This window comes from Mustela lutreola, chromosome 15, assembly GCF_030435805.1.
Source record: "Mustela lutreola isolate mMusLut2 chromosome 15, mMusLut2.pri, whole genome shotgun sequence".
In the NCBI taxonomy this organism is placed as follows: Eukaryota; Metazoa; Chordata; class Mammalia; order Carnivora; family Mustelidae; genus Mustela; species Mustela lutreola.
In genome coordinates this window covers 32,166,503-32,183,696 of record NC_081304.1, presented here as the reverse complement: position 1 = coordinate 32,183,696, position 17,194 = coordinate 32,166,503, and the positions used below count along the sequence as shown (strand labels likewise).

The following is a 17,194-nucleotide window of genomic DNA, read 5'->3' as shown; positions in this document are numbered from 1 at the left end:
AATTTTTTTGGCGGGAAGAGAGGGAAGTTCGGGTAAAATTTCATATCCTATCTGGAGTTAAGGGGAGGATGGGAAAGCTCAGCCCTTCACCCAAGAATAAGCCAGTAATGACATCTCAACGCGTGGGAAGTGTTTCCCTCAGCTGGGAGGATCTGAGGCTGCACCCCAGTGGGATTCCTTGCTAGAGTTGGAAGGCCACTCAGAGGCAGATGCATATTGTAGCAGGCGGAGGGTTTAGCAGGCTGGGGATGAAGTACGAGAAGGGAGGGACATTCGAAGTCCTAGGGGCTTCCCCCAATTTGGAGGCGCGGGCTGTGCTACGCATATGCGACTGAGAAGCCGGGTGACCGCCGTGGCCTGTGCTTTCCGCTGAGGGTCTGACAAGCACGCGACGCTGCTGGGCATCGCGTTTGAGTCCCGGTAGAACGCCCAGCCGTGCCCAGCGAGACCGCGCCAGACCCTGGCGTCCTCCATCTTCTCTCCTGCGCTCCCCCTGCTCCAGCTGCCTGAGCCGCGGACCGCAGCACCACACACCCCCGCGGGGGGGGACGCCGCGCCCCATCCCCGCCCCCGGCCCCACCCCAGCCCCCCCGCGGGGGCCCTGACCCCATCGCCGGCGGGCACTGGCTGAGCTCCGAGGCGGCGAGCCTGCGGCGGGGACGCCCAGAAGGGGTCCGGGCGGCTGGGGGCGGCGGCGGCCGGGTCGGGGCTCCCCCCCCGCCCGCGCTCGCCGCGGCGGTGGTGCGTCCCGGAGGTTACCGGAAGTGGCCGCGCTCGGCGCTGCCATGTTGAGGAGCCGCCGCTGCCGCTGCCGCCGCCGCCGCCGCCGCCGCTTTGTTGTCGCCTCCTCCGGCTGAGGAGGCTCCCCGAGCGGGGGGAGTGGGGAGGAGGGGGGTCGGCCGCCGCAGCCATGGAGGCCAACTGGACCGCGTTCCTGTTCCAGGTACTGGGGGCCCCCCCGGGGGGGCACGGGGGGGACAGGGGGGCCGGGCCCCGGGCTGGCGGGCGGGCGGGCGCTCCTCCTCCCCTCCCTCCCGGCTCCGCTCTCCGGCCCGGCCTTAATCCCCCTTTGTTTTTCCGCCCGCCCGCCCCGGCGGAGCTGGGCTGCTGAGGTGAAAGGAGGCGGCCTCACGGGGTGCGGGGGAGAGAGCAGGCCTCGGGGTGAACCCCGGGCCCCCCTTAGCACACTCACGCACACGCACACACCCTTCCCTCCCGCCCTGAAGGGGAAGGGAGGAGGCCGGTCGCTGTCACCACCCGCGGCCCAGAGAAAGGAGGGCGCCGGGCCGCTGGATAGCGCGGGCCGCTTGGCCACAGCGCGCCCGGCCCCGGCCCGCATCGTGGGGCGAGGGGGGGTCTCTAGGTCCTACTCTGGGACGCCCCCACACACAGACGCACTTCATCTATCTTTCGCTCGCTCTCCTTTTCACCTCCATCTCTTCTTTTTGTGTGTGTGTGTGTGTGTGTGTTGACTTTCTGACCCCCCATCCCTGCGAATAGCGGGTATCCCTGGCTTCCCCGCCACTCCCCCTTCCCGCCGCCCCCCCTTTTGTGTTTACCCTGTTGGGGGTGTTGTGAGTGAGTATCCCCTCCCCAAACTTTTTCACTGGATTTGCGTTTTTTCTCTCGCAAGCCTTTGCCGAGCCTTGGCAGCTGACACCCTCTCCCTCTGTCCAGCTCTCCCGCCGTCCCATTCAGCCCGGGGAATCCCCTAGCCCGGCCGGGGCGGGGGGAGCGGTGGGGGCCGGGACTCCGGGAGGCCGACCTTCTCCCGGAGCGCTTTTCCTTCTCGTCCCACCTCGAACGTTTCCTCCAACCAAGTGGGGGAGACGGAAAGTGGAGAGAGCAAACAAAGTCGGCTTACAAAGCCCCCAGATGAGTCATTCGTTGGGGTGTTGGTCTGCACTTTCTGCAAGAAACTTGAAAGTGGCTGTAGCCGATACGTTGGCAGTCCTCTTGCCCGCCCATTTTAGGTGGGGGACCCCTGTCGGGAAGACCGAGGCTGGAACTTAGTTTTTGCCTGCTTCATTTCTGTTTGCAAACGAAGCACTTAGTGGGCAGCAGTGATGAGCTCACGGGGAAACTTCAGAACCGGAGGAGGTTAGGAAGCTTGTCACTTTAAATGCGTTCTTCCCGCCTCTCTGGGTTATTTTCCTTCTTTGAATAACTCCGTGAAATCCCAGACGCGTTGCTTGGGCGCTTGAGACCTTTTGAAACTAACCTGGAATGGATGCAGAATTTTCAAAAAATCCTCGCAGCCACTGGACTCATCCCAGTGGACTTAATATAGGGAATTGGACAATTCAACCGTTACCTATTGTGTAGAACTGGTTTATTGCCTTAAAACCTATTTTCTCTCAAATGTGAGTAATTTGATTTTTAAGTAGCTAGTTGAAATATATTCTGGCTTCTTAAAATTGAAGATGTGCAAAATTATGGAACTCACAAACTTTTTTTTCTCATTCTGATCTGGTATTGTTTTATCATGCTTTAAGTCAACTTAAAAATGCATTTGGAAAAGATATGTTATGTAACTAGTTTGGCATCCAGATTGGTGTAAAGGTGGCAAATGCCCTCTCTAGAAAAAGCTTTCAGATAGTCATTTAAATTTGGGATTAATGGGCCACCTAAGTGATTTTCATGTGAGGAATGATTTAGACTTACCATGTTATAACCTGCTGTCCGTAAACTTCATGGAGATTGGGGGGGAAAAAAGGGATTGTTCTTTATGCAAGGAAAAACCTATAAGTAATTTTTGGAAAGCTAGTTGAACAATCTTTTGGAATACTTTTGTTCTTTTTCTGGATAAGACAAATGCCAAGCATTTATTGATCAACATGTTAATTAGATTTTATATTATTTAATTTTTTTCAGCAATTAAAATCTTTTTTTCCACCTGATGGAGAAGTGTGAAAGCTAATATTTGATCCTGGGCTTGGCAATGTGTGCAGTGAAAATTGTTGGAAAAATAATTTAGAGCCGAGGACAGTTGAATGGGTAAAGAGACTATTTCAGTCTTTTCTATGGCAAGGTATGAATAGACTTACTCAGTTTCAGTTTTAAGTAATTTTTACTGGGGAAATGGGAGAGTTAAACTCTCTTGTCTGTTTCCTAGAGCTTACTATTGAATTTGTATTTTCAAACAATTTAATACCTGCTTGCTTTCCAGATAACCTGGTGGAAAGTGAAAGCCATAACTGTAAGATGTTTGATGGATGCTTCTCCTAACAGGACATTCAAGATATGACTCACTGATGCTAATTTGTTTCAGTACAAAATTTTTTGCCCTCTGGCACTGGAGATTTCATGGTGCTATATCCTACTACCCTGGGTGATGAAATAACATTTCTGTTTTGTTTTTTTGCCAACCCCAGAAAAAGGAAAGCTTGGGCAGTGTTAAAAAAAAAACAAAAGCCTTAAAGTTGAAAGAGATGGGAGATAAAATAAAAGCTTTGGTTTGATGATACTAGTCAAATAAAAGTCTACCCAGAAGTTTTTTGTTTTTGTTTTTTTTGATCACTTAACTGAAGGCAGGCCATGGTTGTTGTTTTACTCTGTCTCTCCCTCAGAGAACAAGTTGGGAAAACCCAGTTCCCCTCTTAGAAGGCTTCATGTAGAAGTGTGGGGATCCTAGGAATCCTCAGAGTGATTCCCGTAGTGGTCGAGGCATTCTACAGCATTTCACCCAAGAAGCAGGGACCTGGTGTGACCCTCGTGTGAGAGTGAGCTTCAGCAATGGTGTAAAAATACTTTATGTTGCCACAGACATCTGAATTGGTAAAATGGCAGTAAGTGCTTTTAGTACTCCATCGAACTAATGGTTATTTAGAATTGAAAAATGCCTCTAAACACTATAAGTCTGAACTTTGTCCAGAAGATTTGCATTCCCTATTATCTGATCTGTTAGCCTTTGAAATTGTATATCTTGAGCTATCTTCAGCTATTAACTGTTTGTATACTGTATGGAAACTTGGGTATCCCAGAGCCAGATTAGAAAGGGGTTAAGATTTACATCCAAATTCTATAAAGTTTCCACTAATGTCTTGTGGGCAGACACATTTACAGGAGCTCCATAAATTAAATTAAAAGTGGACTATAATTCTGTTTAATCTGTAAGTCCAGAAAGATACTCACAATTTGTATGAGTACTTCCAGGACCCAAAGGGGGGTTCAGCCAAAATTATTAAATTGGAACTGGTAACTTTGAATACCACACCTCCTAATGATTTGGGGGAGACTTGATTCCAGGCTTAGCTGTTGTGGCCATCAAGTAAATGTGGAGCTATATGGTTGATATTCTTATCCATTAGGGTAGAAGAAGCTCTGTGTGAATGTGTGTGTCTGTCTCCTGGTTTTCTTCCTCTTAATCAAGTTAACTGTAGGACTTGTGATTATAGAGTGAGAAGGCTAAATAAGTAACTAGAGTGTCTTAAGATGATGGGATGGTCCCCTCCTAGGATGTCGTGTGCTTAAAATATTGGGAACTCTTTACCTGTAGGTGCATGTATCCTTTTAGGATTACAAAACTCAAGCACAGGGGCTTGGGCTCACTGTCAAAAAAGTTTCAAAAATAACGTTGGTAAAGTACAACGTATCAGGAAAAACTATTTCAGGAATTTTTTCCATCATTTCCTAAATGTTTATCAGGATGGAGAATTTTAAAAGAATCAAAACCAAGAGAGTAATGATTCGTAAATACCAAGAACCTGATCCATGATGAAATTTTGGTGTCAGTGCAGCTAAAGAAAATTTCCAGACGGCGTCCACTTCTGGAGTGGAGAAGCACATTATAACAGCAAATGTCTAATACTTTAATGAAACATATAAATTCTGGAAGAAGATGAAAATGAAAGGAATTTTAATTATTTTAAATTTTAATTATTTATAGTTTGTTTTCTCTTGCTAGTCTGTCTTGGAGAGTTTTAGGGTTTGAACAACTAGTGATGTTAAAGGATACAGATTTCTAGTGTAAGATTAAATGAACTGTGTGAGATATAGCTGACAGGTGTTTTGCTGTAGGCTACCTTCACAGATGCCTTCCAGGCTGATTAATAGCAGGTTTCATTTCCATCAAATCTTTCAGTAGAACAGCTAAGTGAAAACTTTAAAAAGTAAACATAACAAATAGGGCATATATTCAGAGAGCTAAGTTCCTTTTATCACTTAGGAACAGCCTCCTTCCTCAGTCACTGATTTTCTGATGGAAAGGGGAGAGACAGTGCCTTTCTTTTCCTAGGTAAAATAGACAAATAGATGATTCTGTGTATGTGTGCGCGTGTGTAGTGTATGCATTATTGCAATAAGGTACTGGTAAATACTTAAGTCTGGAATGTAATTTTTCTGACAAGTTATTTAAACTTGGTTTCAGCACTGACAGACTAAGGCAAACTGATGTCATCAGCTGGTATGTCCCTCATGAACCAGGATGGTGTGTAGTCAGCTGTTTGAAAGCAAGATCACTGTCAGCAACTTAGTCATAAAAGTTTTGTGTCTGTACAGTGATTTTAATGCTTTGTATTGGGAGCTCTGAGGGTAACTAGATGGTTACTGGGTTTCTGCTGCAGGGAGTAGCTTATGGGCTCTTTGATTGTTTCTTCTGGTCTCTGTTGTCTGGAGCATGTTGAATGTTGGAGGCCATTGTGCGAGGCTGTTTCTGAAGTGTAAATGTTTGGTTTTAGGCCCATGAAGCCTCCCATCACCAACAGCAGGCAGCACCGAACAGCTTGCTGCCCCTCCTGAGCTCTGCTGTGGAGCCCCCTGATCAGAAACCATTGCTTCCAATACCAATAACTCAGAAACCTCAAACAGCACCAGAAACATTAAAGGATGCCATTGGGATTAAAAAAGAGAAACCCAAAACTTCATTTGTGTGCACTTACTGCAGTAAAGCTTTCAGGGACAGCTATCACCTGAGGCGCCACGAGTCCTGCCACACAGGGATCAAGTTGGTGTCCCGGTCAAAGAAAACCCCCACCACGGTGGTTCCCCTCATCTCCACCATCGCTGGGGACAGCAGCAGAACTTCGTTGGTCTCAACCATTGCTGGCATCTTATCAACAGTCACTACATCTTCCTCGGGCACCAACCCCAGCAGCAGTGCCAGCACCACAGCTATGCCTGTGACCCAGTCTGTCAAGAAACCCAGTAAGCCCGTCAAGAAGAACCATGCTTGTGAGATGTGCGGGAAGGCCTTCCGAGATGTGTACCACCTCAATCGGCACAAGCTCTCCCATTCAGACGAAAAGCCCTTCGAGTGTCCTGTTTGTAATCAGCGCTTCAAGAGGAAGGACCGGATGACTTACCATGTGAGGTCTCATGAAGGAGGCATCACCAAACCCTATACTTGCAGTGTTTGTGGGAAAGGCTTCTCGAGGTACTGCATTTTGCTTTGCTTTTTTTTTTCCCTGTGAGGTATCAGTGAACTTCAGTTTTGTCTCTTTGTGACCTAGAAGGTTTATGTGAGAATAGCTGTGGACAGGCCTGTGTTATTAGAGGAGATTGATGATAGATAAAGTATTACACTTCCAGGTCTAATTCCAGTTTGGTGTGGTTGACAAGTGGTGACATAGTGATTAGCTTAGTATTTCAATTAAGAAGTGCCTTGGTGGACTCCAGCCTTCATTTTGGCACATCTGTAATCACCAGTTTTGCAGACATGAGGTTCACCGTGCAGATCAAAGAAACTTATTTCCTAGAAGTTGGGATGACCTTGGATACTCTCAGTGTAACTTTTAGGAGGACAAGTTTCCATTTTTCTGTGGTTACTAACATTTCACTAATTTTCATATTTAAAGACTTTTAAATAAAAGTTTATATAGTAGTGGCTATATCTGGGAAGTGTTAGGACTACAACTTTGGGTATTTTATAATTTAAAGAACCAAGGCCTAACATGATTTGATGTTGACTAGGAGAGAAAAATTAACAGGTAAAGGATTAAGACTTTTGTTTATGGTAAGAGAGGTAAGGAGGCTTGCACTGGGGGGAGGGGGAGTTGGTAATTCTAGCTTTCTTTAAAATGCCCTCCACCCAAAGCTGCCAAGCATGTAAACATCACCGTGAGTAGCATTTCTCAATGTGTGTTCCATTACATCTTCTGTTGAAACTCTCTCTTTCACAGGCCTGACCACTTAAGCTGTCACGTAAAACATGTCCATTCAACAGAAAGACCCTTCAAATGCCAAGTAAGAGTTAAAATGACTTATCCTTAGTGTAGCACTTAATGCACATTATCCAGAAGGTCTGAGCCAATCAAATCTCACCGTTCTTGAATAGTCTTAAAAATCACTGACTTGAGTAAATGTGGTCCATTTGAATTCTGGTTTTATACAATATAAATGACAGCTTCTATTTCTGTGAGGCAAAAGCATTTAAAAATGTAAATGTGTTGTTTTTGTTAAGCTACATTTTCCTTTCCTTAGGCAACAGTATTTATCGCTACAAGAAAAAAAAATGTAGTCTTGGAAAGGTCATTATGTATTTGAAATGAATAAATGAATGAAATGCTTTAAATTATTTTCTGGGTTGATGATTTTAACTGTAATAGAAGAAAATAGGAATTTTCTCCCAAATGTTATCACTTATTGGATGTTTGCCTGCCAAATTGGGACGTTTTCTAGTTGTTTGAAAATCTGTTGATTTTATTTAACCTAAGTTAAGATAAAAGGTTAAGAATCTTGCTAAATCCAATGACTTTTTAGACATCAGTAATTTTAGTTTATTGCTGGAAGTCTTTCTGTGCTCCTTTCAGTTAAATGTGTTAATGACTGCCTTTATTAAGTAAGTGATTTGAATCCTAAGAAAAATCCAATCTGAGGAAGGAAGCTAGTGTCATTTGAGCAAGTGCCTGCTATGTGTGAGGCTTTCGGCCAGACTCTTAGTCCCACCGATAATTTTGGGAGGTAGGTATTTTTATCCTCACGTTACTGATGAAGAAACAAATTCAGATAGGTTAATTTGCTCAGTGTTACACTGTTTCATGAATCAAGGAACTGGATTTAAATCCAGGTTTAACTGACTCTGCTGCTCACATCTTTTCAGTACTCTCTGTTGATATTTTTTCTTCCCCCAAAATCTAAGGGTCTAAAATTCACCAAATGTTTTGTTATGATTATGATTCTAGGTAACACATGCAATTAAAATTCAACCTACTCAGTCTGCTTGCGGACATGGATAGGGTAATGGCTAGAATATAACGTACTTTAAAATGAGTAGAACAGGATAGTCTATATTTAAAAAAAGTTTTCCTCCCTCATGCAGACGTGCACTGCTGCCTTTGCCACCAAAGACAGACTGCGGACACACATGGTGCGCCACGAAGGCAAGGTATCGTGTAACATCTGTGGGAAGCTTCTGAGTGCAGCGTACATCACCAGCCACTTAAAGACACATGGGCAGAGCCAAAGTATCAACTGTAATACATGTAAACAAGGCATCAGTAAAAGTAGGTGACACTTCAGATTGTATTTCTGTTGCATTTGTGATTGATGAAATCTGGATATTTTTATAATACATTGAAGTTATTTTCGCTATGCTCTCAACACTGTATTCATGTTCATCTTTCATGTTTTCTCCTGTCGTTAAAGCGTGTAAACACATGTCAGTGGAGACTATATACTGATGTTGGAAATACACCTCACCAGCGTGGATACAAACAGCATTGACAAGCCCTCCACTGATTTTGCTTTCAGTCCTGTGCTTGTCTGCTAATAACACCCATGTTAAAAGAGCAGAATTTCCCTGTAGCTATTTTTCAATGTTTCTCTTCTTTTATGAGTTTGAATAAAAAGCTCTAGTGTTTTAGAATTGTGGCAGCAGAAGCCACACTAGCAAGCTGTAGCTGCTGGAAGGCAATTTTCATTGTTTTTATTTAATTTTAGGAAGATTCTCAAGCAGTGGTGTCTCCTAACTCCTGTTGGAGTTAATAATATGCCCTTAATAACCTTAAAGATGAAAGCAGCATCATTTAGTTTGCTTTTCAAACCCAAATCTGTAGAGTTGGGATATCATGTCCATATTTACCTTAAATTCAGAATTGAAGATAAACTATTTCAGGGACTCGTGGATAAAATTCAGTACTCACATTTACCCAGGCTTGTCTTTGAGATTGCCCTAACCACCAGAAGAAAGTCTATTCCTAATTCTGTATCCTATTATATATGTACCTTATGCAGCAGAAACATCATATTCTCAGAATAGGTGGCCAGGAGTGGGAAAGAAAGGTTAATGTGTTCTAATCTCATCCATTTTTGCTTCTTTGTAAGTACATTGGGTTTATTATCTAGCATGTCATACTTTGTTAACTTTACAAAACTTTACTTTTAGTGTACATTGTTGTGGTCAAGTGACCAACTTTATTAGATATTTTGATGAGCATTAATTAGTCTGTACTGATTTTACCCAAGTTCCATTCTGAGAGACACTTGCTTTTTAATATAGCAGAGAATTCTTTTCTCTTTTATATTGGTTTTCCCCAGCTCTCTTGATTTTTCTTTTATTAATTTATCTATTTTGACCAGTATAGACAGAAGCAGCAAAAGAAGATCCTCTGTAGTAAAAACTGTCAGGACAAATGATAAAGGGCAGAGAAGCATGAGGAGCCAAAGTACCTAAGTTTCAGATTATGAAAAAAATGGCTGCACTTTTTCAAGGTAAATGTAGTATTTGCGGTTTGTCTTTTGAGTAGCATGCATGAGCGAAGAGACCAGCAGCCAGAAGCAGCAGCAGCAGCAGCAGCAGCAACAGCAGCAGCATGTGACCAGCTGGCCAGGGAAGCAGGTGGAGACACTGAGACTATGGGAAGAAGCTGTCAAGGCAAGAAAGAAAGGTAAGATGAGGTGGCCGGAGCTCACAGGATGGCTAGAGCATGTGCTCATTTAGCGTGCCCCGGGGTCTAAGTGAGGCAGCCACAGCTTAGGGAATCTGTCTTCATGGAAACCTGGAAACACTATGTTGGCAACAAAGCTGCTAGGCTTCCGGATAAGTCTTTTTACTTTAAAAATTAAATCCTTAGTACTTCTTTTCATGTTCTTTTGATTTTCTTTTTGTTATAAATTTGGAGCCAGATTTGGTCTTTCCCTGTTATGTTCAGAGTTCCATTTTTATGTCAACTTCCATGCATTATGGGCCCCTCTTTTTCCGTTCTGAAACACTCCCACTTTTGGGGGTGGCTGAAATATGCTTAGGGTATATAGTTTATTTTCTTACAACTTTGCTACTTTCTGCTCTTCAGTGTTCTTCCTGCATTGTATTATTTATTACATGTTTCTGGTTTTATGATGCTCATATCTTTTCTCTTCCTTTCTCCCTTAATCTCATTCAGTCTGTCACTGGGGCTTGCATTAATTTAACATGTATGTACTTAAATTGTTAGAGACTTTACTGTAATTGTTACTAAAATTGAGAATGGTTTACTTTGCTCTCATATATTTTGTAAAGAATCTGTTGTAGTATCCATTTTCCACACAGCTTTTTCACTTAATACTTAGAGCTTTGGCTTCTGGCCTATTGTGCAGGCGTTTCAAATTAATCATTTTGTCAGTGCACCATCAGCCATGGGAGAGATTCCTAAATTCCTTCTTCCTTCCTGACCTCTGCCATGTCTTACTGTTTTATTTTAAATTCATAAGGAATCCTCTGCCTGTATGCTTCTCTGTAATTCCTTTGCTGTGTAGTTTCTTCCCTCTTTTGCTTTCATGTAGTATGGCTGTTCCCTTCCACAAATTCCTTCTAAACACCCTGTACTTGGATAAAGATAAAAGGACTACTTTAAATATTAAAGTAAATATTTCATACATCTACTGGCATTGCAGCCAGATAGGTCTTCTACCCTTCCTTAGAGCCTCCTTGGTCCTCTCTTTCAAATGAAGATTTGCCATTATTTAATAAAATACTTTATCATTAGGGGAAGAGGTGGCGGCGGGGCAGGCGGGCAGGAAAATGTATATATGCTATGGCAACCGCATAGTGGGTGAGAACGTGTTACGGAGGATGTTTTCCTTGAGAAGGAGTAAGAGTAAAATTATTTAAGTCCTGGAAGAAGATGATGTTGGACTGAAAGGAAATTGCAGGATGGGGAGCGGGGGTGGTGATGGCACATGAGAGAGTGAAAGCCCTTCTTTGGTGTAAACAAAAATACCCTTAGCAGTTGTTATCACCTCAAAAGTGAGTTGGTTTTCTCTTTCTTCCTGTACTCTTCTATTTCATGTTGTGTTTTATTTTGCTTGTACAATAAGACTCAGTTGTTTAGCTCATCTTCTGACCTCCATGAAACAAAATGCTATTGTATTCCCATTTGTAGCATGAATCTCTCTGGAAACGACCACTGATGTTAGAAACTTCTGTATTCGTGTTAGTAAAATGTCACATTTGGGGAGAGAGGAGACTTCTGCCCTGAAAACCTAAACTTGAATCAGCAGGTCTCTTTTTTAAAATAAGGTAACCTAAGTTCCCAAACCTGAGTGAAAATCAGATCGCCATCCTGGGAAATTTTTAAAACTACGCATTTCCAAAGTTCCATCTAATCTCACTATTGAATTTCCTGGGAAGCCATTTAAAAAAAAAAAAAAGCTCCCTAGATAAATGATTTCGACCATCAGCCAGATTTGGGAATTCCTGACATAGAGTATAGAGTTTGCCAGAGTTCCATCATATTGATCAAGGAAGAGCTGCTTATTGACTCCAGGATCGATATGAGGTGATTTGACCCATATGTGTGGGATGTGTATAGACCTTTATCTTTAGTCTCAAATGTATTTCTCCATTTTGACAGCTAAGTTACACACAACTAGCCCACTCGTCTATCTTCTTACTGCTGTTTCCTCACACACCAGCAGGTGGTGCTGAATTTTGTTGAGGGGTGGGGTGGGGGGTGTCACCTCTGAGGGAAGTTTTCTTTAAGAAGTGCCCAGGCTTTGCTGGGTTACAAGAACCAGGGTCCCCCAAGTCACTGTAGGGTCTTCTTGCTTGATTAGTCCTCCTTGGTATGGTTGGTGACTAGGCACTTGATGCTCAGTGGGTGATTTGTCAGCGTCAGAAAGTAAGGAGAAATGGAAGCAGGGAGGAGAATATAAACCCACTGAGAGCTCTTTTGTCTTAACATAGTTAGGAAACCTAACCAGAAACAACAGGATTGTTAAAACGATTTTTAAAAAAAAAAAAAAAAGACTGAAACAGATGCGAAAATAGCTTGTCAGTCACTTGTTTGTGTCAGTCAGGGATTTTTTTTTTTTTTTTTAAGATTTTATTTATTTGACAGAGACAGATCACAAGTAGGCAGAGAGGCAGGCAAGGAGAGAGGAGGAAGCAGGCTTCCCGCGGAGCAGAGAGCCCGATGTGGGTCTCGATCCCAGGACCCTAGGATCATGACCTGAGCCGAATGTGAGCCACCCAGGTGCCCAGGGATTTTTTTCTTTTTTTTTTAAGATTTTATTTATTTATTTGACAGAGAGAGAGAGATCACAAATAGGCAGAGAGGCAGGCAGAGAAGGGGGGGGGGGAAGCAGGGACCCTGAGACCATGACCTGACCTGAAGGCAGAGGCTTAACCCTCTGAGCCACCCAGGTGCCCCCAGTCAGGGATTTTTAAAACCTTAACAGAATGTAGCTTCACCTCTGAGACTTTAGAGTACATAGCATTGAGGACATACAACTCTCTCCACTAGTTACAGTTGCCCTACCAGAAGATTTTCCTGATTATCTGTTCTTGTGTGACCATCGGCCCAGCTCTTTGTAAACAAGCTCTTTCTCCTGGCCTGTCCTTGGTTGGCTCTACTTGCATGAAGTGGTAGTGAGAATACTAAGCCCTGCTTGATATCTCTGCTCCCCAGAGTGCCTTGCAGAAATTAACTGGTCCTCCCAGCATCACTGTGAGGTAGGTAAGTAATCTAAATTTGAAACCAAAAGCGCCAGGCTAAACAAGTTGCCCAGGGCCTTGTGGGAGGTATAGGGTCAGAAAAGAGATTCACGCACCTCCAATCCAATGCTCAGAAAGAGCCTCCCTTCCTGTTGACTGATGGTAGAGAACTGTAATTTCATTCATTAAATGTTTGTCCTTTTTAATTAAAAAAATGTTGATTCAGAAGCTGTTTGTGAATTTTGTTCATTGTTTGGGGAGTCTAAAGGCCATTTTATCTTCTTATTTTAGAAGCTGCTAACCTGTGCCAAACCTCCACGGCTGCTACGACACCCGTGACTCTCACTACTCCATTCAATATCACGTCCTCTGTGTCGTCTGGGACGATGTCAAACCCAGTCACAGTGGCAGCTGCAATGAGCATGAGAAGTCCAGTCAATGTTTCAAGTGCAGTTAACATAACCAGCCCAATGAATATAGGGCACCCTGTAACTATAACCAGTCCATTATCCATGACCTCTCCTTTAACACTCACTACCCCAGTCAACCTTCCCACCCCTGTCACTGCTCCAGTGAATATAGCACACCCTGTCACCATCACGTCTCCCATGAACCTGCCCACACCTATGACATTAGCTGCCCCTCTCAATATAGCAATGAGGCCTGTAGAGAGCATGCCTTTCTTACCCCAAGCTTTGCCTACATCACCACCTTGGTAAACAGTATTATAAAATGAAAATATGGGTTAAAGTAAATATTTACCAGCAACTTACTTTTAGTTTATTAATGCAAAAAGTAAACCATGAAATTGGGAGATTTTATTACATTAGTTAATAATAGTGTAGTAGGATTTTTCTCCAATTTGGCTGGGATTGTTCAAAGTAGGGTGTGTATGTAACTTATCACTGGACCACTTTAGTTTAATCAGAAATTCCTTTTAGCTGACAGCATTGCTTAAACAAGATAGTAGTTGGCAAGGTAAAATGCCAGAATTAAAACCAATCATAAAAAATTAAAACCCATTTCAAAATAAAAACAGCATTACTGTTTCTAATCCCAAGAAATCATTTTATTCTAAACACTAGCAGAACTCTTCTCCCTATACAAGGTGGATGACTGATTTTAACCTGAAGTTCTAAGTCCACAGATAGAGAGCTAGTGTAGAATTGTCTGTGTTTATTGTTTTTATGAGTAAATACATGCATTGTCATAATAAAATGCATTTCAGAGAATATGCATTTTACCTTTGGGAATATGTTAATTTCAGGCAGCATTCCCTATGGGAAAGGTGATACCAGCTCTGATATGCAAAGCATATGATAATTTATCATTCTAACTTCAACATATAATAGGGATTGTGACCTGATATTTGGAGATGTAAATATTGCTCAGCATATTAATCCTGATGGAATATAGCATTGTAGTTGATTTTTTAAAAAAAATTTAAAAAAAAAAAAGCCAAAATATACAAATTGTGTTTTGGTGAGAAAAGGCCTCAACTGACAGAGGAGAATTCAAGGGTGTGGACAGGCAGACTCCTAACTAACAGAGGCCAGTGGGACTCCTATTCAGGAGCCAAGGAGTACTTGGAACAGTTAAAATAATATTGCTTTAAATTGGAAGATGCTGGAGGCACTGGGATGTGATATGCCCCTCTCTCTCCCAATCAGAGCCTGTTGATGTTACAACAGGGAAAGATGTGTTAGTTGCTCACTAGAGTTTATGTCTTATATTAAATTGTATACAGTTTTTATTCTAACCACTAACTAGGTAGTATGCCCCTTCAGAACAAGCAGAGTGTATCTTTTTTTTAATTTCTTCTTCCGTTTCTTAATCAAGTATTGTGCAGATTTGTTCAACTTTGTAAATATGGACATCACTTTTTTTTCTTTGAGAAAACACTTGTATCAGCTTTGTGGTGTTTTCAGGGAGACAGCTATCTGTACTCCCTGTAGAAACCCAGCAATGATTGTGCACGTTAAGACATGTGCTTTTTATTTCTTAGCAGGATGTTTTATCTCTGTACATAAAGTAGAAACCAAAAGTTAGGGAAACAGATACTCTTTACACCATCATGCCACACATTAATATTTTTAAAGCATTGTGTTTTTAAAAAAAAAAAGTTACTAAAACCAAGACGCTGTGATTTTTTCTTAAGTTGCAATATGTTTTTGGTTTTGTTGTTTTTTTTTTTTCTTTTTTAATCTTGCAGTTAAGAGAAATGGAATTTAGTTGTATTAATCTTGCAGAATGTTTGCAGGACTGACTATCAAACTGGATGACTTCCGTTTATACCCCACTGTGTCAGTTCAAGCATCAAATACCTTACATCTGAGGCAGACTTCCTACATCAGGGACAGGTATCTGTGTGTCATTATACAAAACAGTTCGAGGGGGTTGAACTACATAGTAAAAAATAAAATAGTACTTAGTGTAAAATAATTTTATAAATGATCTTTTGTACTTTAGGACATTAAATTGTACAACTTTTGTATATATAAAAGCTTAGGAACTTTCTGTTTAGCAGGAAGGCAACACATTCCTACACTTTTAATGTATATGTTTGTTATAATGTCCATGTAAACATGCCCTATGTTTGTGCCTTTTAATTAGTTTGTCTCAATAAACAAAATGTAGAGAAAAATATGTAGCTATGACTTTGTTACAACTGTTCCTATTCACAGTACAAAGATGGTTTGTTTTTAATCTGTAGAGCATTATGTGTGGACTACTGGAAGGACTTGTGTAGGGAAGGCCCATGCATGGCCCTGCTGAAGCCTAGATTGGGCCGGTAGTGGCCACATTTGGAGGAAGCCCACATTTCCTGGCATGCAGCCCCAGGACTAGGTTCTGGCTCTGCTTGCTGGGACCTGTCATCTCTCTGACTGGGCTGGCAGTCACCATCCACCATGGTTCAGACAGCCCAGGCTTCCTCCACAGTGGCCTAAGAAGCAGTCCTCAGTGGGGGCAGGTGTGGACCCTACCCCCAGGCTAGAGTGTGGTCGTCAGAACCCTGAAAGTATTAGTTCTTAAAAAAAAAAAAAAAAAAAAAAAGATATATACTAGAAATGATTGTTTTATCAATTCATTGTATAATAAACAGGAGTGAAACTTCATTGTATGACTTCAGTTAAAATGCTATTTTGTATGCATTCTTTATTCACTTAAGAAGCTTGTCTGCAATAATAAAGCCACGTCGTGTCTTCTTTTGGGAGGGAGAGAGTTGGCAGGAAGGGGGTGGTGGCGGGCCACTGAGACGGGGGCCAAGTAGGTTGTGTGGTGAGATTCTCCCATGTCTTGGAACTGGAATTGAATTTTGATGCTGATGAACTGATTCAACCAAGTGTTGAAGGCACGACGGCCACCGCGCTACGAAAAAGCAGAGTTTGTTTTCCCTTCTGGTTGTAACCTGGTTGAGAGCTTCCCTTTATCAGATTGGCAGCTAAACAGTTGTATTAGATAATCCTCAAATCTGACATCCAGCCTGTTACGCTCTAGGGCTCGCTGCTTGGCCTGCATTTGCCTTTTATTGTATACCCATTTCCCTCCTAAGGTGTGCTCCTAAATGAAGGTTTCTATGTAAGCAGATGATGATTTTTCCTGTCAATACCAGCACTGTATTACTAACATGCAAAATACTGCAGATTTATTTTGACAAATTAAAGTTAACCGGTCACAAATGTTATGATGGATTGCTTAATATCTCAGAAGCTTCACCAGTTTACTCTGATGGTAGAGAAATTTTTTAAAGCACTGCTGCTCCAGGTGTACCCATTGGTATGGGACTGGAGAAAGGGGGAGGGAGACTGCTTGGTACTGAGCTCCTACCGAGAAGGGAGGGTGGAAACATACCAGATTGACTTGCAGGAGATGTACTCCTGCTGGTCAGCTTGAGGAAAAGCCAGGAAGCCAGGCCTTGGGGTAGTGGCCACAGGCGTAGGCCCCTATTCTACCCAAAAGAAAAAATCGGTTTAGAATGCTGCTCATGCTCTAGAACCTGGTTTCTTCACTTGTAAAAGGTTTTAGGCTGGGTCTCCTACCCATTTGTGTTCAGCTAGATTCATCAGATGTCCTTTGGGTACCAACCATGTGCCAGGCACTGTTGGGCAGTAAGAGGGGCCTGTAAAGACGATTCAAGTGTGGTTGCTGCCTCCAAGGAGGCTGTTAAGAGAAACATTGTGAGTACTCAAGTGACAGCAGATTCAGATGAATCTGACACCTCATTTAGTGAAAAAGTCTTGGATTCTTACATCTGTTTTATATAGAATTGAGTCTTCCCAAACTTCTGATAATTGCTTCAGTCTCTATTGACTCAGTGAAAACAGCTGGAGAAAAAGTGTTTCT

At 42.6% G+C, this 17,194-nt stretch overlaps 1 protein-coding gene across 3 annotated transcripts; it reads left to right on the top strand.

Moving 5' to 3' along the window:
• The first annotated feature begins 214 nt into the window (after positions 1-214).
• Positions 215-16,535, top strand: VEZF1 (vascular endothelial zinc finger 1). Of its 3 annotated transcripts, none has more exons than XM_059149790.1 (6): positions 215-943; positions 5,679-6,373; positions 7,119-7,182; positions 8,240-8,441; positions 9,684-9,824; positions 13,142-16,535. In XM_059149790.1, the coding sequence occupies exons 1-6, from the start codon at positions 911-913 to the stop codon at positions 13,567-13,569; spliced, it is 1,563 nt and encodes a 520-aa protein (XP_059005773.1). In that variant the 5' UTR covers positions 215-910; the 3' UTR covers positions 13,570-16,535. The 3 variants fall into 3 exon arrangements, with proteins under 3 accessions (XP_059005773.1, XP_059005774.1, XP_059005775.1); XM_059149791.1 differs by having other exon boundaries at positions 218-943; positions 8,258-8,441; XM_059149792.1 differs by lacking the exon at positions 215-943 and adding an exon at positions 3,149-3,788.
• Positions 16,536-17,194: the final 659 nt, after the last annotated feature.